Source organism: Microcaecilia unicolor, chromosome 12, assembly GCF_901765095.1.
Source record: "Microcaecilia unicolor chromosome 12, aMicUni1.1, whole genome shotgun sequence".
Taxonomy (NCBI): domain Eukaryota; kingdom Metazoa; phylum Chordata; class Amphibia; order Gymnophiona; family Siphonopidae; genus Microcaecilia; species Microcaecilia unicolor.
The window spans coordinates 19,069,640-19,096,481 of NC_044042.1; the positions used below are offsets into that span (position 1 = coordinate 19,069,640).

A 26,842-nucleotide genomic window follows, 5' to 3' on the forward strand; every position below is an offset into this window, starting at 1 on the left:
ATATTGCAATCTGGTTTAGGATGGGCTGGAGAGGGCTTTGATGGCAACTCCAGTCGTTCGAGCGCGTTTAAAAGCGCTTCTTTAGTTCTCCCGTCCTTTCACTGGTATTTGGAGCTATGGCTTTGTGATCTCTGGGGGTTTTCTGTGTGTTTCTTTAATGATTACCCACTTTGCTGTCTTTACCCGATTGTATGGTGTACAGCGCTGCGTATGTCTTGTAGCGCTATAGAAGTGATAAGTAGTAGTAGTAATGTAGAAGCCTGCCCTTGCAGATCAGCAATGCGGCCGCGTAGGCTTCTGTTTCTGTGAGTCTGACGTCCTGTCAGACTCACAGAAACAGAAGCTTGCGCGGCCGAGTTGCTGATCTGCAAGGGCAGGCTTCTACATGGAATGTTGGTAGTGGAGGAGTTGCCTAGTGGTTAGTGCAGTGGAACATGGAATGTTGTTACTATTTGAGATTCTGGAATGTTCCTATTACTTGAGATTCTACATGGAATGTTGCTACTATTTGAGATTCCACATGGAATGTTGCTATTCCACTAGCAACATTCCATATTTAGATTGTGAGCTCTTTGAGCAGGAACTGTCTTTTGTGTATAGTGTACACAGCATATGCCTTGTAGCGTTATAGAAATGATAAGTAGTATATAATGCACTCTTTAACCTGGTATTTACTTTGCTTTTCCTCCCATATACTTTCCGTCATGTCTTTGTGGTATTAAAGCCTCCGACTATAGCATTTTGCCTGCCACGTATCCCTTTGATAACTATGTTCTGTGCACCCCTAAAAAAAAAATGTGTTTTTTTTTTTTTGTGCTGAAGCTATGCTTTACTTACAGTTCTTCACTTCACTCCAGTACCCTTGTGCTTCCTTTCGACGGTGTCTTTTCACAATTTAAGCCACATTCTTATGCACCCACATATATCCAGTCTCTTTTTTATGTGCTCTTTTCCTTATGTTCCCTTTTCTCTTCTACAGACAGCGTGGTTTTTTTTATAACACAAGTTCACAGACATTGAAAACATAAAGGTGCGGTTTTCTGCTTCATATCCCAATGTTCTTTTTTTTTTTTTTTTAATTTGAAATTGTTTATTGAACACAACATAATGGAAAAAGTACAATGCTTGCCAGAACAGCCAACCGACCGCACTGATATGTCAAACAAATAAAGTCCAACATCAACTGTAAATCACAATCATTTTTGATAATTTTCTCCCTACCCACCCACCCTCCCACCCAAATCAACTCCCCCCCCCTCCCCTGCTCCCACCTTATTCCCTCTTGGCTAAATCTCCTCCCAATGTTCTTTTTATCTGTAATGTCGACTTTGTATGCATTGATTTTTTATTCCTAATTTGTCATATCTGTTTTAATCCTCTACATGTTACATGTTCTACATATGTGTCTGCATATTTTTAAGAATCCAGTACGCTCTGGTTTTCATATTTTCATCTACTTCTTGTTTCTATATTATTTGATGATTTAGATACATTTATCAATGTACCATGTGTATTTTATCTCTTTTTTTTTTTTTTATAAAATGATTTATGTCATATGATTTTTGATTTTAGACCCCTGAAGCTCACAAGTACCTGGCAGAAACCCAATTAGTAGCAACATTCCATGCTACCAATCCAAGCAGTGGTTTCCCCTATGTCCTTCTCAATAACTATGGACTTTTCCTCCAGGAACTTGCCAAAACCTTTTTTAAACCCACAGACGCTGACCACTGTTGGTACATCCTCCAGCAGTGAGTTCCAGAGCTCAACTATTTCCTCTTATTTGTTTTAAAAGTATTTTAATTAAATTTCATCAAGTGTCCCCTGGTCTTTGTACTTTTTGAAAGAGTGAAAAATCGATTCACTTTTACCCATTCTAGACCACCAGTGCGTTTTTTCTAGCGAAAAAGGTGCTGGTGCTCAAATGCCAGGCCACCCTTCGGGAGTGGGGCGATCACTGAGGGACCCACCCTACAATAGCCAGGGCCCTTGCAACCAGTCACAGAATCTATGACAAGGCAGAATTGGTGTGTAGAGCCTGAACTCGTTCATTAAAACTTGGGGACCAGAGGTCAATTTTAGCAGTCAATAGAAAAGGTGCCGGTACTCAGTACCCCCTCAAAAAAAGCCCTGTAGACCACTCAAGATTTTATAGACCTCAATCTCATCTCCCCTCAGCCATCTCTTTTCTAGGCTGAAGAGCCCTAGCCTTTCCACATATGAGGAGTTCCAGCCCCTTTATCATTTTGGTCATTCTTCTTTGAACCTTCTCTAATTCCGCTGTATCTTTTTTGAAATATGGCGACCAGAATTGAACGCAATACTCAAGGTGAGGATGGAGCGATACAGAAGTATTATAATAATCTTGGTCTTATTTTGCATTCCTTTCCTAATAATTCCTAGCATCCTGTTTGGTTTTTTGGCTGCTGCCACACACTGGGCAGAAGATTTCAGCGTACTGTCTACAATGACTTGAATGCCGACTCCTAAGGTGGACCCTAGCATCAGGGTTATGATTCCGATAATTCTTTCCGATATGCATCACTTTGCATTTGCCCATACTAAATTTCATCTACCAATTGGATGCCCAGTCTTTCAGTTTCTGAAGGTATTTCTGCAATTTTTCACAACCTGCATGTGTTTTGACAACTTTCAATAGTTTTGTGTCATCTGCAAATTAAATAACCTCACTCGTTCTGATTTCCAGATCATTTATAAATATGTTAAATAGCACCGATCCCAGTACAGACCCCTATGACACTTCACTATTCACCCTCCACTATTGAGAAAAACTAGCCATTTAGACCTACCCCCTGTTTTCTGTCCCATAACCAATTCCTAATCCACAAAAGGACATTGCTTCCTATCCCATGTAAAACCGTGGCCAAGTATTTGATATCACATTCGTTGTTGGCTTAATCATGAATTGATAAGGGAGTGTGACTTTGGCACACTGGGAACTCCATTCACTGGGCAAATCTCTCTTATCTGCACCCTTCTCCTCCACTGCTAACTCCAGACTCCGTTCCTTTTATCTTGCTGCACCTTATGCCTGGAATAGACTTCCTGAGCCGGTACGTCAAGCTCCTTCGCTGGCCGTCTTCAAATCTAAGCTAAAAGCCCACCTTTTTGGTGCTGCTTTTAACTCCTAACCTTTATTCACTTGTTCAGAACCCTTATTTTACCATCCTCACTTTAATATTCCCTTATCTCTTGTTTGTCTGTCCTAATTAGATTGTAAGCTCTGTCGAGTAGGGACTGTCTCTTCATGTTCAAGTGTACAGCGCTGCGTATGTCTAGTAGCGCTATAGAAATGATAAGTAGTAGTAGTAGTCTTGGGATTCCGGAATCTTGCTACTCTTTGAATTCTACACAGAATCTTGCTACTCTTTGGGATTCCGGAATCTTGCTACTCTTTGGGATTCCGGAACCTTGCTACTCTTTTTCCTCATCCCTTATTTGTTCTGTTTGTCTGTCCTAATTAGATTGTAAGCTCTGTCGAGAAGGGACTGTCTCTTCATGTTCAAGTGTACAGCACTGCGTACGCCTAGTAGCGCTACAGAAATGATGATTAGTAGTAGTAGACTGCATGGACCATGAAAAAAGAATTCTATTCTAGACAAATAGAGAAGACACCCAACACAGCAAATGTGTATAGGATTGTGCAGTCATTGATTGGGGTCATAACTTTGACCCAAGCCCCACTGACTGTGTCTTCCGAGATCTGGCTAGATTTTTCTCCCAAAAGGTGTATAATTTTTGCGATCAAGGATACCTATTGATTCTAGAAGTACTCTCCCTTCTTCTACATCAACACTGGTGGTGAGGTGCCTCTACAACCTCACTAGATACCACTGTATCCTCTTGTTCTTTGCCATCCTTTTCTCTAATTCTCCCAAGCTTTCCAGGCAGTGCGTCCTACTATGGCTCCTCGTGATCCTTTTGCCTCAGTATTGCTGAAGGCTTTTAAATCTCTTGTAGCCCCACTTAGTCAACGTATGGTAGCAGGTAGCTTTGATTTGGTTTAGCGCTGGTTTCTTGGAAATCGACTATCATTAGGCTGCGGCCGAAAAATAATCAATTGGACAAGAATATTGTGACAATTATCGTCCCGTTGCGAATGTCCCTTTTATTTCTAAGATCAGAGAGTATCTAGTGCTTGAACATCTCTCTGAACTACAGGACACAATGAATGTTCTCCATGTTAACCACCAACAACATTCCGTGAATCAAAAAACTGGAACTGGTATACTAATTAAATTGAAAAAAGGAAGGAAAAAAAAAAAACAACCTCATACTACTGTGGCCGACCACGGTCTGTGAAACGGATCTGCAAAAATCAGCAAGTTCTACAGCACACAGTAAAAAAGGTTTTGTTTTTTTTTTTGATTCACGGAGTGTTGTTGGTGTGTATCACAGTCAGGGCTTTTTTTGAGGGGGTTCTGAGTACTGGCACCTTTTCCAGTGTCTGCTAAAATTGACCCATGGACCAGAAGTTTTAATGAGAGAGCTCAGGCTCTACACACCAATTCTGCCTTGTCATAGATGATATGACTGGTTCCGGGGGGCCTGGCTATTGTGGGGTGAGTCCCTCAGTGTTCACCCCACCCTGAAGGGTGGCCTGGCATTTGAGTACCGGCACCTTTTTCACTAGATAAAATGCACTGATCACAGTTATTTAGTGAATCTGATCTGTTATTCTTTTACTCCATGCTAACCAAACAGGTTTTCGTAAACACTAATACTGAAATGGCCTTGCTGGAAATGCTTACCACTGTACGCTTGTACTTGGCTCAGGGTAAAATAGTTAATCTTTTATTGCTTGCTCTTTCAGCAGCTTTTCATCTGGTGGATCAAGAAATCCTACTTACCAGATTATGGGACCTTGATATTAGGGGAAAGGTTTGGTCTTGGAGGAGTGGCCTAGTGGTTAGAGCACTGGTCTTGCAAACCAGAGGTGGTCGGTTCAAATCCCACTGCTGCTCCTTGTGATCTTGGGCAAGTCACTTAACCCTCCATTGTCTCAGGTACAAACTTAGTTTGTGAGCCCTCCTGGGACAGAGAAATATCCAGAGTACCTGAATGGAACTCACCTTGAGCTACTACTGAAAAAGGTGTGAGCAAAATCTAAATAAATAAATATATGGAATGTTGCTACTATTGAAGATTCTACATGGAATGTTGCCACTTTTTGAGATTCTGGAATGTTGCTACTATTTGAGATTCTAGATGAAATGTTGCTAGTGGAGGAGTGGCCTAGTGGTTAGAGCACCGGTCTTGCAATCCAGAGGTGGCCGGTTTCAAATCCCACTGCTGCTCCTTGTGATCTTGTGCAAGTCACTTAACCCTCCATTGCCTCAGGTACAAATTTAGATTGTGAGCCCTCCTGGGGCAGAGAAATACCCAGAGTACCTGAATGTAACTCACCTTGAGCTACTATTGAAAAAGGTGTGAGCAAAAATCTAAATAAAATAATAGATACCTGGTTTTGTGGCAGGGTGAGACTTCTTCACCCTATTTCCTTGATTGTGGGGTACCTCAGGAATCCCCCTCTTGGCACAGTTACTATTTAGCATCTATATGGCTTCCTTTGCATGTTTGATTGATTCATTGATGCACATTTCATATATATACTAGCCGTTGAGCCTGTAAAAATGGGTTAGTAAAGGAAGGGGGGGGTTGAAAGGCCCCCCCCCCCCCCCGGATAGGTCTCCGCCGCCCCTCCCCCCCGGGGTCGCCGAGTACCTGGCTTCACTATTCAAACCGCCGGAACGCAGCACACAGCTCATCTCAGCTACCGTCGGCCTTCCTTCTTCTCTGCGTGTGTTCTGCCCTCGTGTGTCGTAACGTCGGCGAGGGCGGGACACAGGCAGGTAAGGAAGGCCAACGGCAGCTCAGATGAGCTGTGTGCTGCGTTCCGGCGGTTTGAATAGTGAAGCCAGGTACCCAGGCCGGGTGGAGGGTGGGTGGCGGCGACTCTGGGTGGGTGGAGGGAGCGATAGCGGCAACCCTGGTGGAGGGGAGCGGTGGCGATGGCGGTTCCCTCACTCGCAGGTGCGCAGGTTCCCTCTCTGTCACGCCCCCGTCATCACGTATTGACGCGGGGGCGGGACAGAGAGGGTCTCTACTGCACATTTGCAAGTGAGTACGCCTCTTGCCATTTATATGTTTGATGCTAATGATATTCAAATTCTCGCAGTTATGGATTCAGTTGCTGCTACTGCTCTTACCGATCTTGCCAACAAACTGCAGCTCATTTCCAGCTGGTTGCAAGTAAACGGATCGCAACTGAACCCAGGTAAGACTAAAGTGCTTTTATTTCTTAGAGGGCAGGATGGATCTTCCCCCCTAGCTCTATATCATTGGCTGGTACCAATATTCCCTTAAACGAGACTCTTAAGGTCCTAGGAGTCATTTTTGATTCAGCTTTAACTTTTCATTCTCACGTTTCCTGTGTTGTCGGAAAGTGGTGGTGGGGGGGGGGGGGGTTATGCGCCAAGCTTCAAATATAACTTACATAATCATACTTTTTTGATCTACCAAGTCCAGTATCAAACCCTTTTTTTCGAATGGTCAGATTCGCTCAAGTGCCCCTGTTATGGCTAGAATGAGCCAAGCACATCTTGGGGGCAGTGACGTACTCCTCATTGATCCACTTTTTCCGTTTTTTTATATATACAAATTTCTTCATCAGTTTCTTAAGTCTTAATAATAATAAATAGCTTTCACTTTGCATTTGTCTGGAAAAGCTGTTATTCTTGCATCCCAGTATATAATATATATACAACAGAGACCCGATTAAACCACATGGTTCCATGTCTCGCGAGATTCGCTGTATCAAGGTAGTCTCCTAAGAACTCAAATAACAAAACAAAATTACCCATAAGTAAACTACAGCCTTTTCAAATCATAGGGTCTGCAAATAAACTAAACCCAGTGACATCACTAGTTAAGTGTGTATAAATACCTTTAGTAAGCTGAGCGGTGGCCATCTTTGAGATACTCAACACAAAGTTACAGGTCTGGGTTTAGTTCATTTGCAGAGCCTATGATTTGAAAAGGCTGTAGTTTACTTATGGGTAATTTTGTTTTGTTATTTGAATTTTTAGGAGACTACCTTGATACAGCGAATCTCGCGAAACATGGAACCATGTGGTTTAATCGGGTCTCTGTTGTGTATATATATTATATACTGGAATGCAAGAATAACTGCATTTGTCTGGAAAAGCTAAGTGGAGGAGTGGCCTAGTGGTTAGGGTGGTGGACTTTGGTCCTGAGGAACTGAGTTTGATTCCCACTTCAGGCACAGGCAGCTCCTTGTGACTCTGAGCAAGTCACTTAACCCTCCATTGCCCCATGTAAGCCGCATTGAGCCTGCCATGAGTGGGAAAGCGCGGGGTACAAATGTAACAAAAATAAAATAGATACTATTGGAGATTCTACATGGAATGCTGCTATTCCACTAGCAACATTCCATGTAGAAGGCTGCACAGGCTTCTGTTTCTGTGAGTCTGACGTCCTGCACGTACGGGCAGGACGTCAGACTCACAGAAGCAGAAGCCTGCGCGGCCACATTGGTGATCTACAAGGGCCGACTTCTACAAGGAATGTTGCTAGTGGAATAGCTCAGAATATCATATTAATCTGGTTAGTCCATCCTTATAGCTTTCCAATTCTATATATAATATGTAGTAAACAGTTCATATATAGCCAGTTTTAAGCAGGATATCCACAAAAATATTTAGATATTTATTCTTGAACCTCAGTAGTATAAATCGTTTATCTTATAGATAATCGTTTTATCTTATAGATATAAAACGATTTAAAAGAATATCCACTTCTTCATTGGTTCTTAATTTTATAATTTAAGAAACTGGAAAAAATATAAAATTAAGAACCAATGAAGAAGTGGATATTCTTTTAAATCGTTTTATATCTATAAGATAAAACGATTATCTATAAGATAAACGATTTATACTACTGAGGTTCAAGAATAAATATCTAAATATTTTTGTGGATATCCTGCTTAAAACTGGCTATATATGAACTGTTTACTACATATTATATATAGAATTGGAAAGATATAAGGATGGTCTAACCAGATTAATATGATATTCTGAGCTATTGGTTAAATCTGGTTGTTTGAAGATTTATAAAATCTATTTTTGCCAACTGACTAGTGCTAGTGGAATAGCAACATTCCATGTAGAATCTCACATAGTAGCAACAGTGGAGGAGTGGCCTAGTGGTTAGGGTGGTGGACTTTGGTCCTGGGGAACTGAGGAACTGAGTTCAATTCCCACTTCAGGCACAGAGGCAGCTCCTTGTGACTCTGGGCAAGTCACTTAACCCTCCATTGCCCCATGTAAGCCGCATTGAGCCTGCCATGAGTGGGAAAGCGCGGGGTACAAATGTAACAAAAATAAATTATTAAGATTTAAGAAACTGATGAAGAAATTTGTATATATAAAAAACGGAAAAAGTGGATCAATGAGGAGTACGTCACTGTCCCCAAGATGTGCTTGGCTCATTCTAGCCATAACAGGGGCACTTGAGCGAATCTGACCATTCGAAAAAAAGGGTTTGATACTGGACTTGCTAGATCAAAAAAGTATGATTATATAAGTTATATTTGAAGCTGGGCATTCTATGTGTATTATTTGTAGGAATAGCTGCTACTGAGGTTAGACGGCTGCAAACAGTGCAGAATACTGCTGATACATTGCTTATGTGTGTGAGAAAATGTGATCATATTACCTCATTGTTACAGTCTAAACAATGGCTCCCTGTGCAGTTTAGATTACAGAATAAAATTTTGCTTCTGACACGCATAATCCTTCATACAGGTTTGCCTTTGTTCTTTTCAGAATATCTGACTCCTTGTGCTACTTCCCATATTCTTCGTTCATCTAGCCAGACTTTTCTAGTTATTCCTATTTTTCAAGCTGAATTTCTTAAGTCCGTGTTTAATTATTTAGAAAAGCCTTTACAGTATAAAACTCTTCTCTTCACATTCAGGGTCATGGGACAGTGGGGGCCGTACCTGTGAGACCTTTGGCGAACTATCATTTTCTCTTTCTTTTCCTATTTTTATTGGAATTCTTTTCTCACTTTCTTTACATACTTTTATTGTAAACCACCTGGATGGCTTGACTTATAGGCAGTATTATCAAATACATGTAACTTTGAACCTTGACCGCTCAGGTCTTTATCTGCCGTCATTTATTACATGCAAAGTACAGGCAGCAGAATAAATACAATTATTAAAAGAAGCCTCAGAACAGCCGCTGCTATTAAAAACCCTCACCCCTCCAAAAAAAGGGCACAGCAATTCCAACAGCAACACTGGTGGCGGTTATTATAGGGGGAAAAACAACTTTATGTGTCAACGATTTTTATTATTGATGACCAAACAATATAATAAGATTGAACAACCATCTAGCAGAGTCCCAAATACATCCACAAAATACATCTTGAGTGCTCCTATAGCATACACGATGTCATCAAATTATAATACAACACTTATAGGGAGGAAGTCGCATAGTGCCACCAATTACAATCGATACCCAATTAGAGATCAAATTTCCAGATGCAACCAAAATAAGCCTTCATTTAACAAAGTTCCTCCCTCCCTCTCGAAACCCCCTACCCACCCCTTATCCTCTCCCCTCCCCCCAAGGGGGAAAAACAACTTTAAAAGGACTTTTTTTTTTTTGAACTGGTGGTGGTGGTTATTATAGGGGGGGGGGAACAAATTTAAAAGGACCTTTTTTTGAACTGGTGGTGGTGGTTATTATAGGGGGGGGAAACTTTAAAAGGACCTTTTTTTTTGAACTGGTGGTGGTGGTTATTATAGGGGGGGGAACTTTAAAAGGACCTTTTTTTTGAACTGGTGGTGGTGGTTATTATGGGGGGGGGGGACTTTAAAAGGACCTTTTTTTTTGAACTGGTGGTGGTGGTTATTATAGGGGGGGGAACAAATTTAAAAGGACCTTTTTTTTGAACTGGTGGTGGTGGTTATTATAGGGGGGGGGGGAAACTTTTAAAGGACCTTTTTTTGCATTATTACATATTATGCATGTATCTTTACTAGGATGTATTTACTACTCTGAGGTAAAGTGCTTCGAGCTGAACTTTATTTCGGAAAGGCACATATATCGCATAAACCTCCCTGTCTTCTGTAGAACAATTCATGCAGCCAGATTTCAACACTTGTTCTGAAAGAGCTGGAAGAACTAAGCAGGAGGAGGAGAAAACTGCTTCATTAAAAATAATTAGAGCCAGTTATCCCCCCCCCCCCCTACCTGCCCGGACATTTCCTGAACCCACCTTACAGCTGTACCAGGCTAAGGGATCCCTGGCTGTCGTCTCCTCATTCCAGCTGTGCCACTTGCCCGCACACCTGCCCCACTCAAGCCGTACAACAGGGAAAAGTGTCCGGCTTGTCCTGTTTCTCCTGAGTCCAGACCCTACTCACTCACCCTTGGTGCTGGATCGGCGTCTGAAGCTGCTCCGGATCAGGCTAACGACCTGTGCCATGGCGAGCCGAACCGAGCCGTGCTGCTGCTCCTGCCCCACGCTGAGCTCCAAACGCTCACTTCCGCACTCCTGGGCGCTTTCACTTTCAAGCCGGGACTCTCTATGGCCGGGAGGGGGAGATTTCGCCTTATCCTTCTTAGGCTTCTTTTGAAAAGGTGGTGGCCGTGGCAGGCGAGAAGGATCCAGGTCCTCAGTACTTTCAAACAGGGGTGGTTCTGTTCCCAGAGTTTCTGATTGGTTTCAGCTTAGTAAATCGCCTCCCCCTCCCGACCAGGAGAGCTCGAGATCGGGACATTTCACAGCCGGCCCTAAGCTTAATGACGGTCTCAAAGGGGAAACGTATAAAAGACGGTCCGGATTTGCATCTGTAGCATTTTTATCCAATCTTTCCGGTTCTGTTAAGCTCAAAAGGCAGAATACAGGAGTCATCTTAAATTAAGAGCACTCTTTTGATGGCTAGAATATGCAGCTGCCCCCGGGCACTGGGAGGTAAGGACAAGTACGTACAAGCCGCTATTTGTAGTGCACGTGAGAACAAAGTATTAAGGAAAGTGAATAAAATAACTGATTAGCTCTGAGTCCTTCACCGATCCGGTGATAAGGAAGGAAAATAAACAGAATAACTATTTTTAGTACTTTTAAAAAAACAACAATTTCAAAATAACATCTTTCCAAACGGAATCTTGGGGCACCTTACAACTTAATCCAAACATACCTAGCGCCACCCCCAGGACGGTTGACCTTGCAATTCATTGCCAGTAACCGGGCTGCGTCAGTTGTGTAAATCAGTCATACTCAAGGGTCTATGTGCATTTGCAAAAAGCATTATTTCCCATAAATACAAAATGGGGGAAACCCCTTACCCGGACATCTGGGTTGCAAAGGTTGACAAAGTCCATTAGTTTCATTCCAGCGCCTCCTCCCTCAACGCCAGAATAATTAATCCCTGCAAGTACAGACCCAAGTTTGAACTCCGCTCTATAGAAGAGGAGTGGGTTGGAATTAGAATAGCAGTCTCAGGGGCTGGGTTCAAATCCTGCTTCTCCCTCCTACTGATGCTGCTGTACCTACAGATATATATGTGTTGTGAGACCTGGTCACATAGTGTTGGCCACTAATGGGTCAATTCTGTAAATTTGCTGCTAACATTTACACGTGTATAAATGTTTAGAATACTGGTATAGAAATGGCATGGGTGTGTATTTATTTATCACTAGTAAAAAAGGCCCGTTTCTGACACAAATGAAACCGGCGCTAGCAAGGTTTTCCTCGGAGTGTGTATGTTTGAGAGAGTGTGTGTGAGAGTGACTCTGAGAGAGAGAGTGAATGTGCGAGTGTGTGTGTGTGTGTGACAGAGAGTGAGAGTGTGTGTGAGAGTGACTGTGAGAGAGAGAGAGAGAGAGAGAGAATGTGCAAGTGTGTGCGTGTGACAGAGAGAGAGTGTGTGTGAGAGAGTGACTGTGCGAGTGTGTGTGTGACAGAGTGAGACTGGGTGTGAGTGTGTCTGTGAGAGAGAGACTGTGTGTGTGAGAATGAGAGTGTGTGCCAGGGGTCCCCCCTCCCTCCCAGTTCCAGGGTCATCCCCTCCCTCCCTCCGAGTTTCAGGGCCGTCCCCTCCCTTCCTCCCTCCCAGTTTCACGGTCCCTTCCTCCCAGTTCCAGGGTCCCCCCTCCCAGTTCCAGGATCGTCGTCCCTCACTTCCTCCTTCCCTCCCTTCCAGTTCTAGGGCCCCTTCCTACAAATTTTAAAAGTCATCTTCACTTACCTCGTCGGGTCGTGTCTCGTCACTCATTAACCGGGAGGGCGGCTAATTCGCGAGGCAGGCAGGCTTGAGCCACTGCGGTAAGTCGGGAGGGCGGCTGTTGAGTGCGTCAGGCAGGCTCGAGCCACTTTTTTTTTCTTTTGCTCCCAAGCTGTATGGTGGTTCAAATATGCGCGAGCCAGTTTGGGGGGGGGGGGAGGGATCAGCTGTGAGCATGCATGTGTTTTTTTCCTTTTTTCGTGGGTTCTGATGTTGACATCATAATGGCTAAGGTGACGTCAGCCTGTGCTACAGAGCGTAGCACACCAACTCCGAAGAAGTCATGAACACAGGCAGCAAGACCCATAGAACGTTGGAGGTGAGAATTATTATATAGGATGACATTTGTATCCCACATTATCCCAAACAGAGTTCAGGTTCAATGTGGCTTACAATCCAATTATAAGCAGGTACTATCTCTGTCCCTAGAGGGCGCACAATCTTTGTTTTTGTACCTGAGGCAATGGAGGGTTAAGTGACTTGCCCCCAGTCACAAGGAGCTGCAGTGAGAATCGAATCCAGGATGCTGGGATCAAAGTCCACTGCATTAACTATTAGGCCACTCCTCTACTATGTACTGGCATCGCTGACTGATCACTGTTCTGCAAATATCTTTCATAGTGCCTGTCTGCAGGGGGGTTTACATAGGGGCAAAGCAGGGCTGGAACGGGAGGGGGGTCCTGCTTAAGAGCATAACTCACAGAACACTGTAAATTATTGGTGTCCCTTAGGCACTTCGCGCCAGATTCTGGACGCAGCAGGAAGGAAGGACTCTGTCTGTGGCGCTGCCGCACACAGGAACAGGAGAGCAATGCTAGCGCCGGGCCCTGGGGAAGTTTGCTGTGCACAGTGACAGCCTGGAGCAGGAGTGCAGGAAAAGCGGGGCGGCGAGTGGTGGGCCCACCCGCAGAGGAGGTGGGCCCAGAAGGGGGCAGGCCCAGGGGGTGTTTGCCCCGGGCCCGGCTTTGTCTCTTAGTGGCCCTGACGTGAGTTGTTACAGAATACGCTTGGATTTTGGGCACAGATCTTTACGCGCGCTATATAGAATCCAGGGGTCTAGGACTGATGTGAGCAGCTAAATGTTAGGAGCGTATATACCGGCTTAGGCTAGCATGCTATAGTGGAAAGTAGTCACCAGCTTTCCTTCAGAGAATAGGCTTCTTAATGCATGCCCTCTGGATGCCTTATTGCCCCTTAAGTGGAGGGGAACCTTCAGTCCCTTCTCCCCCCTCCCCCCACATTGTCTAACCAGTATCTCCCAGGTCTCCTGCAGTTTGGTGCAGCCCCTGATGTTTCTGCCTCTTCCTTACCCTCCCCTGCTTCTCCCTTCTGTCTTATCCCCCCTCTGTATCATGTCAGATCATCCCCCTTAGGGAAGGTCCTTGAGGAACCTGGAGGGCATTAGGACAGTCACCTGCTACTCTGGCTGTTTGACTTTTAGGACGCACCTCTGCAAAGTGTTTGAGCAGCTTTTGGAAAGCCCCTGGAATGTATATTTACAGATTTGTATGTGTTTGCTTCAGCTTCAGCTAGTCAATATATTTAACAAACGAAATGCTGGGGAGGGAGACACGGGGGTAAGAAAGGTTTGTCTTCACAGCCAGGCTAAGCAGAAGAAATAAGAGACAATTGGGAAGGTAAAACAGTGAGTCTGGACAAGGCCAGCCCTAGGACAAGCTGCACCCTGTCTGGGAAGAAGGAAGAGTACTCCTCTATGGATAGAAACATGACGGCAGATAAAGGCCGTATGACCCATCCAGTCTGCCCATCCTCCGTAACCCCTAACTCTTCCTTTTCCTAAGTGATCCCACATGCTTATTCCAGTAGCGTAGCCAGACCTCAATTTTTGGGTGGGCCTGGGGGTGGACTGGGTGGACATGACCCCATATTTCCTCTTTGTCCATCCCCCTCCCGTAAAGATAAATACCTGGGCTGGCGGGGATCTCCGGGCCCTGCTAGCTGAAGAATCTTCTGGAGGCCCCCAAGAGAAGTCTCATCCCTGCGCCAGTCACCAGCGTGGCGGGAAGCAGCGTTCAGCAGCGTTGCCTGCGTGCCTGCCTGCCTTTTAAAATAATTCGTCTCCCAGGCTCCGCTGCATTTACTTTTTCGCCCGTCGCAAAGCTCCCCTTTGCCGCGTCCATCCGGCCCTCTCTGGTCCACTTCCTGTAGTGGATACGTAGGGCCAGATGGACGCAGCAAAGGGGAACGGAGCTGCCTGTGCGAACGGCAGCGCTTTGCGACGGGCGGAGAAGTAAATGCAGCGGAGCCTGGGGAGATGAATTATTTTAAAAGGCAGGCAGGCACGCAGGCAACGCTGCTGAACGGACCCAGCGGAGCCGCGGAAGAAAAGGCAGTGACAACAGCAGGATGTTGGATGGGCGGGCCTGGAGGGAAAGTGGCTGGGCCTGGGCCCGTCCAGGCCTGCCCCTGGCTTATCCCATGCCTTTTAAAATTCTGACACAGTCCTCGACTCCACAACCTCCACCTGGAGGCCATTCCATGCCTCCACCACCCTTGCGATAGCATCCTCTTAAAGAGAGGGCTGCTGGATGCAGAGCCATCCTTAGAGAAAGTGAATCAGGGTGACCGCCCTGGGCCCCAAACTTGTTTTTTTTTTTTTTTTTAACGTTTTCAGCACTTAATATACTGCAAGTGATCCCTGAGGTGACCACGTGGTTTACAGTTCCCATTACAGGTACTTTTGACATATTTAAGGGGACAGTTTCCATACTGCCAACATAGCTGAAATGACCACAAACACTTTTACACACGCTTTGGGTCCTGCACTACTGATATCACTTCCTGTTGCTGACCCCGGGGAGGGGAAGGGGAAAGGGGTTGGTTGCATCATACCCTGTGATGGTAGAAAGTAGAGACCTCACAGGTATCTTAGCAGATGGTAGGAGAGGGCCATTCCACCAACGCTTCAGTCTCTGATGGGGGCCCATTCAGGTTCATTCATCCTTAACATAGCAGGATCACTCCGTCAGCTCCAGAACACAATACATTGCAACATAGCAAATTTATACCTATTGATACAAAAGAGCACACAGAGGTTGTAATAAATGTAGGTGTCAAACACAGAAGAAAGTGGACCTCTGCAATGGAAAATCCAAGAGAAGGGCACAGCGAAGGCGACAAGATAGATGATGCCAATCAAACTTCTACTGGACTCGAGAAAAGTTCACAGCAAGAGTTTATTAATAAAAAAAAATGGACTCGACACGAATCGTGTTTCGGCCACTCTGGCCTGCCTCAGGAGTCCCTGGAAAATGTTGAGTCAAAGAAACTTTTCAGCTCCTATAAACCAATACGAACGGCACTGCTCAAAAAGCAGTTTATAGGAGCTGAAAAGTTTCTTTGACTCAACATTTTCCAGGGACTCCTGAGGCAGGCCAGAGTGGCCGAAACACGATTCGTGTCGAGTCCATTATTTTTGGATTAATAAACTCTTGCTGTGACCTATTCTCGAGTCCAGTAGAAGTTTTATTGGCATCATCTGTCTTGTCGCGTTCACTGTGCCCTTCTCCTGTAATAAATGTGGGAACATAGGTCCAGTGGCGTTCCTAGGGGGGCTGGCACCCGGGGCGGATCGCCGATTCACCCCCCCCCCCCCCCCCCGGGTGCAGCGCCCCCCCCCCCCACGATGCAGCGCGGACCCCCCCCCCGGCGAAAGGACACCCCCATGAAGGAACCCCCCCCCCGCCGGGTGCACGCCGCCGGGGGGGGTGCCGCGCACGCGCCTGTCCTCCGTTGTTCCATGCTTCTTCTCTGCCCCGTAACAGGAAGTAACCTGTTCCGGGGCACAGAAGAAGCATGGAACAACGGAGGGCAGGCGCGCGCGGCACCCCCCCCCCCCCCCCCCCCCCGGCGGCGTGCACCCGGGGCGGACCCCCCCCCCTAGGAATGCCACTGCATAGGCCACAGCTTTATTTAAGCAGCTGAATAACCAAATTTATGGAAGCACCCGAGCCCATGCAAGCCAGTACTCAACCTGTACCTCTCCCCGACTTACGACCAGCTAGGGAGGTATTCCGTACGTCATGTATACCTTCGCCTGCCTTGTGCGCTGTTCCAGCTAGGCTGAGTACTGCTTCTCTTTTCTGGCCATGTGTTCACCTTCCCGTGCCTGCCTTGCCCCAGCTAGGCACGATGAACAGGACCACTGCGCCGTGTCAGCCTCAGTCTTATGACCGGTGGCCCGTAATCGTTTGCCTGGATGTTGTTACCGGGCGTATGTTCATTTGGGCTCAGGTGCCTCCGCCATACCGGGGTCAGCGAAGCTGTTCCAGGTCCCCACTGCAGGCAGAAAGAGGGCAAGCCCTAGGGAACACAGGATTTTAAAGAAATCTTCCGTCGATATTGGCTCCTCCTCCTCCCAGTTACTCCCACCAGGCTGGCGACATAGGCTGATAAACAGAAGGAGCTGCCCCTCCCCCAAACCACCAATCCTGAGCCCAGGGAGGGCGGAGCGCTGGCCCGAGCGTTGCGCGTGGCCACCGCCATGTTATCAGCGGCTACACTTGTATGCCCTCGCAGGACTTCCTGCCTCCTGCATCCCCTTGGGTTGCCCCTGCCTGGAAGGAACTGATACCCGTTAATAACAGGAGTGCCAATCACCCAGCCCTGTGTCTGGATGAATCTCTGCTCTTCTTTCGGTCTAATCAACCATAGAATTAGATCTCTGAAGACGCTTCCTCTTTTCATTGCATTGCTACAGTCTTTTTGCCATGTACCTCAGTATTTGTACGCCAAGAACCCTTTACCCCTTATTAAAACATGGCCCTTTGCGTTAATGAATTTCAGGCAGGTCAGTCCAGACACCTCAAGGCCCTTTTCCTTGGGTGCTACATTGCTAACTGAGCAGTTTTGTTTGTCCTGTGTGAAAAAAAAATACAATTAGTAACAACAGAAACATTTTAAATGTTATTCCCATCAATCTATGTACAAAATGCATTAAAAGTGACTATTTCAACCACCGGTGACGGCGCAGAGGATCTTATGGTGCGACTGACTAAACAAAGAGGCAGCAACACTCAAGGACTGCTAGTGCCTGAGGACTACTACTACTACTACTACTTATTTCTAAAGCGCTACTAGACGTACACAGCACTGTACACTTGAAGATGAAGAGACAGTCCCTGCTCAACAGAGCTTACAATCTAATTAGGACAGACAAACAGAACAAATAAGGGATAAGGACAAAGAGTAGCAAGATTCTATGCAGAATCCTAAAGAGTAGCAAGATTCCGTGCAGAATCCTAAAGAGTAGCAAGATTCCGGAATCCCATAGTAGCAAGATTCTGTGCAGAATCCTAAAGAGTTGCAAGATTCTGGAATCCCAAGACTACTACTACTACTACTACTTATCATTTCTATAGCGCTACTAGGGTTACGCAGCGCTGTACAGTTTAAACAAAAAAGGACGGTCCCTGTTCAAAGGAGCTTACAATCTAAAGGACAAAATGTCAAGTTGGGGTAGTCTAGATTTCCTCAATGGAGGTATAATGGTTAGGTGCCGAAAGCGACATTGAAGAGGTAGGCTTTAAGCAAGGATTTGAAGTTGGGCAGGGAGGGGGCTTGGCGTATGGGCTCAGGGAGTTTATTCCAAGCATAGGGCAAGGCGAGGCAGAAAGGGCGGAGCCTGGAGTTGGCGGTGGTGGAGAAGGGTACCGAGAGGAGGGATTTGACCTGTGAGCGGAGGTTGCGGGTAGGAGCGTAAGGGGAGATGAGGGTAGAGAGGTAAGGAGGGGCTGCAGATCGAGTGCATTTGTAGGTAAGTAGGAGAAGCTTGAACTGTATGCGGTACCTGATTGGAAGCCAGTGAAGTGACTTGAGGAGAGGGGTGATATGGGTATATCGGTCCTGACGGAAGATAAGACGTGCGGCAGAGTTCTGAACGGATTGAAGGGGGGATAGATGGCTAAGTGGGAGGCCAGTGAGGAGTAGGTTGCAGTAGTCAAGGCGAGAGGTAATGAGAGAGTGGACGAGTGTTCGGGTGGTGTGCTCCGAGAGGAAAGGGCGAATTTTGCTGATGTTATAGAGAATGTGGAGTGGAGGAGTGGCCTAGTGGTTAGGGTGGTGGACTTTGGTCCTGGGGAACTAAGGAACTGAGTTCGATTCCTGGCACAGGCAGCTCCTTGTGACTCTGGGCAAGTCACTTAACCCTCCATTGCCCCATGTAAGCCGCATTGAGCCTGCCATGAGTGGGAAAGCGCAGGGTACAAATGTAACAAAAATAAACTAGATACTATTGGAGATTCTACATTCTACACGGAATGTTGCTACTATTGGAGATTCTACATGGAATGCTGCTATTCCATGTAGAAGGCTGCGCAGGCTTCTGTTTCTGTGAGTCTGACTTCAGACTCGCAGAAGCAGAAGCCTGCGCGGCCACATTGGTGATCTACAAGGGCCGACTTCTACATGGACTGTTGCTAGTGGAATAGCAACATTCCATGTAGAATCTCCAATAGTAGCAACAGTGGAGGAGTGGCCTAGTGGTTAGGGTGGTGGACTTTGGATCTGAGGAACTGAGTTTGATTCCCACTTCAGGCACAGGCAGCTCCTTGTGACTCTGGGCAAGTCACTTAACCCTCCATTGCCCCATGTAAGCTGCATTGAGCCTGCCATGAGTGGGAAAGCGCGGGGTACAAATGTAACAAAAACAAAGAAGCAACAGGTTTTGGCAATCTGCTGGATAAACTCTGGCAGTGTGATTGACAGAAAAGCAGAGAGAAAGGCTGCAGGTAATAGACAAAGAGGGGGGCAGAGTCAGAGGTACAGAAAGGCTGCAGGTAGGAGGTACAGAGCAGAGCATGACATGGGGAGAAAGTTTGTCCCCGTCCCTCGTGGGTTCAGAGCTGGTGGTGGGAGGCGGGGCTAGTGCTGGGCAGACTTCTACGGTCTGTGCCCTGAAAATGGCAGATACAAATCAAGGTCAGGTAAACATATAAAAGTAGTACATACGAGTTTATCTTGTTGGGCAGACCGGATGGACCGTACAGGTCTTTCTCTGCCGTCATCTACTATGTTACTTTCTCCGCCCCATCCCTGCAGGTTCTGTCTCCATCCCCGCCCCATCCCCACGGGCTCTGCCCTCATCTGCAGAAGCCTTGAACAATTATGATTTTATATTTAAATCTTTTTATTAAAGTATAAAAAGGAACAATATGCTGTGTAACTGTTGTGTATAAATTACAAATAGAAAGCAATAATAACCCTTCCAACCCCAACAACAGCTGATTTCTACTACCCCAAGGAATCCTAATCCACCCTGTTAAAATGTCCAGGGGTACAAAATTCAACTCGTTCTGTATGCCCTAGAGGGGAGAAATATGCCCTATGAAGCACTGTCATTTATTTCTTTATTTTTAATTACATTTGTACCCCGCGCTTTCCCACTCATGGCAGGCTCAATGCGGCTTACATATTGTATACAGGTACTTATTTGTACCTGGGGCAATGGAGGGTTAAGTGACTTGCCCAGAGTCACAAGGAGCTGCCTGTGCCTGAAGTGGGAATCAAACTCAGTTCCTCAGGACCAGAGTCCACCACCCTAACCACTAGGCCACTCCTCTACTGTTGCTACTATTTGAGATTCTACATGGAATGTTGCTATTCCACTAGCAACAGTCCATGTAGAAGTCGTCCCTTGCAGATCACCAATGTGGCCACGAAGGCTTCTGCTTCTGTGAGTCGTGCAGGACGTCAGACTCACAGAAACAGAAGCCTGCGCAGCCTTCTACATGGAATGTTGCTAGTGGAATAGCAACATTCCATGTAGAATCTCCAATAGTATCTATTTTATTTTTGTTACATTTGTACCCTGCGCTTTCCCACTCATGGCAGGCTCAATACGGCTTACAAGGGGACAATGGAGGGTTAAGTGACTTGCCCAGAGTCACAAGGAGCTGCCTGTGTCTGCAATGGGAATTGAACCCAGTTCCCCAGGACCAAAGTCCACCACTCTAACCACTAGGCCACTCCACTCATTTGTATCCCATATTTTCCCACATATTTGTAGGCTCAATGTGGCTTACATAGTACCGGAGAGGCGTTTGCCGGCTCCGGTGAGAACAAATACAAAGTGATGTTGTGGTAGGATAAAGTTCATGTGGCACAGCCACAGTTAGGGGATTGTACAACGGAAGAGCTGAGTTATGTCCATTACGTTATGATTTTTTAATCTGTAGATGGATAAGTCACCAACAATTTCAGGATTCAGTCTAGCTCTCCTGTCTTCCACAGTCCCTCCTGCAATAGAAGATGTCTTCTTAGAAGATGTGCTGGTAGCAGGATGTACAGGATCCCCCTCCCCCATGCAAATTCTGCTAGTCGTGGCCAGCACGTTTGCTTGTTTTTCCAAGAAATCAAAATATAGTCGTCTGCATCACTCAAACATAAATAACAGTCCAGTTCATTAGCAGGCTTCAAAGTAGAAAATGACACAGGGACAAAGTTTGTCCCAGTCCTCGTGGGCTCTGTTCCCATCCCTGCCCCGTCCCCGTGGGATCTGTCCCCACTCCGTCCCCGCAAGCTCTGTCCTTGTCCCCATCCCCGTGGTTACTGCGGGTCCCTGTCCCCGTGTCGTTCTCTAGTGCAGAGACTCAGAGACAGGAAAAGGCTGCAGGTCGGAGAAAGTTCTGAGAGTCTTAGGTATTGGAGAAGACGGTATAGAAAGTAGTGACTTAAGGGAGCCTTAAGGAAGTTTATTTTAAGAAGAAATAATGTATTGATTTGTAAATGCCATTTATACTGTAAGTTATAAAATGAATGTTTTGAGACACACCCAGGGCCGGTCCTAGGGTCTCTGGTGCCCCCCTGCAGACTATCAGTTGGCGCCCCCCCCCCTCCTTTCTCTCTTCTCCCACCCTGTCCCTGTCCAGCGATTCTCCTTCGCCCCCATCCCCCTCCCATTTATGGCCACCTGCCCGCCCTCTTCTCCCCCCAACATCCCCTTTTTCTTCCTGCCACCCTGCGTGGTTTAAGTCTTTTTTAATTTACCTCTGTCCCAGCGGCCGCGTCATTTCAAAGTCCTGCCCGTCTCTAGCCTTCCCTCCCTTCGTGAGTTCATTCCCTCAGAGTCCCACCCTCGAGGAAATGACGTCAGAAGGTGGGATTCTGTGGGAACGAACTCACGAAGGGAGGGAAGGCTAGAGATGGGCAGGGCTTTGAAATGATATGGCCGCTGGGACGGAGGTAAATAAAAGATTTAAACCCCCAAGGGCGGTGCAGTATGGCGGCGCTGGCGCAGCACTGCAGCGGCGCCCTTGAAGGCAGGCGCCCCCCTGCAGTGCTCACCCCGCTTACCGGGTTTGATCGGCCCTGGACACACCCATTATTGTTCCCATCAGGTAAATTCCTTATGTTTGAAGTTCTGACATAACGGATCCAAAAACATTCTCCCTCTCAGCTCTTAGTTTTCCCACTGTTTGCTAAACTAAGGAGCTCAGCTGAAGTACCTCCAGGCCACTTGCTTCATCTGCCAGTACTAGATGCAGGAAAGAGGGAAGTGACCCACAGGGGTGTGTGCAGACTCAGAGATGATGAAGGAGCCGACCTGCTATCACCTGATTGTAAGATTTGGCTCAGACCAGCCATGAGTCATCTCAAGTTGCCCAATGTCGATCAGGTGTAAGACTCCGTCACATCACCCAGAGGCTGAAAACTGACTCTGCTTCCTCCAGAGCAAGTGCGTATCATACAGGCTGTCACCCTTGAGATGCCAGAAGTAGGGTGAAGACAGATTCTGATTAACAAACCTATAAGGTGGAACTTAAGGTGGAACTGGAGCAACGTTTGGCAGGGCTGACCTGAGGAGGGTTAGGAAATCCCCATCCCACTCTGACTTCCTCTAACCTCTCCTCCTCACACGCCCAGCCCTCAGAAAATATGTAATTAAACTCTGGAAATTGTTGCCAGCGAATGTGGTAAAAGCAGTTAGCTTAGCAGGGTTTAAAAAAAAGGTTTGGATCATTTCCTAAAAGAAAAGTCCATAAGCCATTACTAAGATGGACTTGGCAAAATCCACTGCTTGTTTCTAGGATAAGCGGCATAATATCTGTTTTTACTGTTCTGGGATCTTGCCAGGCACTTGTAACCTCGACTGGCCACTGTTGGAAACAAGATATTGGGCTTGGTGGACTTTCCCAGTCTGTCCCAGTATGGCAAGGCTTATGTTCTAAAATCTTAACTACCCACAGGGCAGGATTAAGGCAAAGGCAAACTAGTGTTTGGGAGGAGCTTTCTATGATGTTATAATTCAGTAGCTCCCAAGACAGATATTTGTCCTGATTAATCTGCTACTGACCGAGTGGAGTTGAGGGGGAGCCAGAGCTGGCAGTATCCACAGGGGTCTGCCTCTACTTCCCACCCCCTGTGTATTGTCCTCTGGTCAAAACAAGCAGTCTGTGAGCTGCGTTTCTTTCTTGCTGCCTCTCCTCTGCCTGATCCCCCCCCCCCCCCCCCCCCCCCCGCTGTAGGTCAAAACCACATGTGGCCCCATTTCTCAGAGTTTTAAAATATTTACTTTACCAAGGGGGGGGGTCCACTCTACATACAGTGGGGGAAATAAGTATTTGATCCCTTGCTGATTTTGTAAGTTTGCCCACTGACAAAGACATGAGCAGCCCATAATTGAAGGGTAGGTTATTGGTAACAGTGAGAGATAGCACATCACAAATTAAATCCGGAAAATCACATTGTGGAAAGTATATGAATTTATTTGCATTCTGCAGAGGGAAATAAGTATTTGATCCCCCACCAACCAGTAAGAGATCTGGCCCCTACAGACCAGGTAGATGCTCCAAATCAACTCGTTACCTGCATGACAGACAGCTGTTGGCAATGGTCACCTGTATGAAAGACACCTGTCCACAGACTCAGTGAATCAGTCAGACTCTAACCTCTACAAAATGGCCAAGAGCAAGGAGCTGTCTAAGGATGTCAGGGACAAGATCATACACCTGCACAAGGCTGGAATGGGCTACAAAACCATCAGTAAGACGCTGGGCGAGAAGGAGACAACTGTTGGTGCCATAGTAAGAAAATGGAAGAAGTACAAAATGACTGTCAATCGACAAAGATCTGGGGCTCCACGCAAAATCTCACCTCGTGGGGTATCCTTGATCATGAGGAAGGTTAGAAATCAGCCTACAACTACAAGGGGGGAACTTGTCAATGATCTCAAGGCAGCTGGGACCACTGTCACCACGAAAACCATTGGTAACACATTACGACATAACGGATTGCAATCCTGCAGTGCCCGCAAGGTCCCCCTGCTCCGGAAGGCACATGTGACGGCCCGTCTGAAGTTTGCCAGTGAACACCTGGATGATGCCGAGAGTGATTGGGAGAAGGTGCTGTGGTCAGATGAGACAAAAATTGAGCTCTTTGGCATGAACTCAACTCGCCGTGTTTGGAGGAAGAGAAATGCTGCCTATGACCCAAAGAACACCGTCCCCACTGTCAAGCATGGAGGTGGAAATGTTATGTTTTGGGGGTGTTTCTCTGCTAAGGGCACAGGACTACTTTACCGCATCAATGGGAGAATGGATGGGGCCATGTACCGTACAATTCTGAGTGACAACCTCCTTCCCTCCGCCAGGGCCTTAAAAATGGGTCGTGGCTGGGTCTTCCAGCACGACAATGACCCAAAACATACAGCCAAGGCAACAAAGGAGTGGCTCAGAAAGAAGCACATTAGGGTCATGGAGTGGCCTAGCCAGTCACCAGACCTTAATCCCATTGAAAACTTATGGAGGGAGCTGAAGCTGCGAGTTGCCAAGCGACAGCCCAGAACTCTTAATGATTTAGAGATGATCTGCAAAGAGGAGTGGACCAAAATTCCTCCTGACATGTGTGCAAACCTCATCATCAACTACAGAAGACGTCTGACCGCTGTGCTTGCCAACAAGGGTTTTGCCACCAAGTATTAGGTCTTGTTTGCCAGAGGGATCAAATACTTATTTCCCTCTGCAGAATGCAAATAAATTCATATACTTACCACAATGTGATTTTCCGGATTTAATTTGTGATGTGCTATCTCTCACTGTTACCAATAACCTACCCTTCAATTATGGGCTGCTCATGTCTTTGTCAGTGGGCAAACTTACAAAATCAGCAAGGGATCAAATACTTATTTCCCCCACTGTATTTGCCTACTGCATACCACAGGGTTAATGCTGTCCTGACCACCACTCTTCCCGTCTCCCCTCACTGGCACAAAGAGGAGACAGCACTTCAATTTTCACCTGTACCTGCCTCATCCTCTGCTCACTTCAACCTGAAGTCTGAACGCTGACTGATCTGGGTGGCAAAAGCCGGATGTACTACTACTACATGACATTTCTAAAGCGCTGCTAGGGTGTACGCAGCGCTGTACAAACATAGAAGAAAGACAGTCCCTGCTCAAAGAGCTTACAATCTAATAGATAAGAGTGAGACAAATATAGGACAATCAAGCCATTGTGACATCACTGATGAGGTTGGCTCTTAGGCATTGGTGGAATGAGACATTATGACATCACAATCTCAGCTCTGGATACCAGAGACAAACTCTTCACACTAAGGGGGGAAGTGGGCCAAGTATAGGACAGTCGAGCCATTGTGACATCACTGATGAAGTTGGCTCTTAGGCATTGGTGGAATGAGGCATTATGACATCACAATCTCAGCTCTGGTTAAATCACTGCTATATGTAATACTACTACTACTACTACTTAACATTTCTAGAGCGCTACTAGGGTTACGCAGCGCTGTACAATTTAACAAAGAGAGACAGTCCCTGCTCAAAGAGCTTACAATCTAATAGATAAGAGTGAGACAAATATAGGACAATCAAGCCATTGTGACATCACTGATGAGGTTGGCTCTTAGGCATTGGTGGAATGAGGCATTATGACATCACAATCTCAGCTCTGGTTAAATCACTGCTATATGTAATACTACTACTACTACTTAACATTTCTAGAGCGCTACTAGGGTTACGCAGCGCTGTACAAATTAACAAAGAAGGACGGTCCCTGCTCAAAGGAGCTTACAATCTAAAGGACGAAATGTCAAGTTGGTGCAGTCTACTACTACTACTTAGCATTTCTATAGCGCTGTCAGGGTTACGCAGCGCTGTACAAGTTAAAACATGGGGAAGGACAGTCCCTGCTCAAGAGAGCTTACAATCTAAAGGTAACAAGCTATGTAGTCAGTGTAGGTATCATGAATGGAGAAGGTGGTTAGGCGCCAAAAGCAAGGGAGAAGAGATGGGCTTTGAGTAAGGACTTGAAGATGGGCAGGGAGGGCGCATGGCGTATGGGCTAGATTTCTTGAGTAGAGGTGTGGTGGTTAGGTGCCGAAGGCGACATTGAAGAGGTGGGCTTTGAGCAATGATTTGAAGATGGGCAGGGAGGGGGATGTAGGGATCCAACATACTTAAGGTCAAAGTGAATGAATTGAATTCTGCGAGGTCTTGTTTATCCTGAGCTTATACTGTACCCAATTGTAAGTAGAGTGAAGTGATTCAAGCGACGTGCCCCCCGAAGGGCCCGCATGCCCGAAGCAGCGGGGAGCGAGCGAGGGGGAGAGGTCATGACCCCGCCTCGCAGGTGCTCCTCGCTGTGAGGGGCTGGAACAAAAGGGGGTTTAAAACCCCTGGGCCGAGCTCGGACGGCCTCTTCGGCGTCCGAGCGCCAGCCAGCACCCGGCCCCCCCCCCTCCCCGAGTGAATATGAATTTGTACTGTGTATATTTGTCGCAGCTTTGGCGGGGTACCCAAGCCTGATGGTGTAAGCTAGACAGCTGGGATAGCTGCGCTTACGGTTGAGATCCCTTGCTGCACGGCGGGGAGCTCGGTTTACGATTGGTCAGTCTTGCTGTGACAGCGGACTGGGTCGGCTACTAAACCGCGAGCTGATTGGCTTGGGTATACCTGGGGGTTTATGTTTATAAAGTTGTTTGGATTTAAAATAAAGCTGCGGCCAAGTTTTGCCATGTTTAAGAAATGACCATGTGTCTCGAGTTCGTCTTATACATTGTAACTAATACCTCGGGCCCAAGGGTCTCGGATGCCTATGTTATGCTTATATCTACTTCCAATTGAAATCCTTGACCTGTTCCACTTCCTTGAAGTACTTGCTGTTCTTACCGAGGCAGTCACGATCCCTCCTCCGTGCTGTCTTGAAACTTGCATTGGACTTTTGAAGCTCTTGGGCCTACCTGCTTCTGCTAACCCTGGAGTTGAAGATGAGTGACCTAAATGCAGTGGCGTACCAAGGGGGGTCAGTGGGGGCGGTCCGCCCCGGGTGCACGCCGCTGGGGGGGTGCCACGGCGCACGCCTTTTGCCCTGTCTCAGTCTGATTTCGCAATTCGCATGTGTTCACTGCTCCGAGTCTGCCCCGGAACAGGTTACTTCCTGTATGTGCAGGACATCAGACTCACAGAAGCAGAAGCCTGCGCGGCCACATTGGTGATCTGCAAGGCGGAATGTTGCTAGTGGAATAGCAACA

General features: G+C 46.6%; 1 protein-coding gene across 2 annotated transcripts in view; it reads right to left on the reverse strand.

Moving 5' to 3' along the window:
- The window catches only part of DENND2D (DENN domain containing 2D), an 82,199-nt gene extending 71,174 nt beyond the window's left edge, over nucleotides 1-11,025 (reverse strand). For both annotated transcript variants that reach the window (XM_030221422.1, XM_030221421.1), the window contains exon 1: nucleotides 10,482-11,025. In XM_030221422.1, coding sequence (XP_030077282.1) covers nucleotides 10,482-10,539 — 58 coding nt within the window. In that variant the 5' untranslated portion in view covers nucleotides 10,540-11,025. The remainder of the gene's footprint in view (nucleotides 1-10,481) is intronic.
- Nucleotides 11,026-26,842: the final 15,817 nt, after the last annotated feature.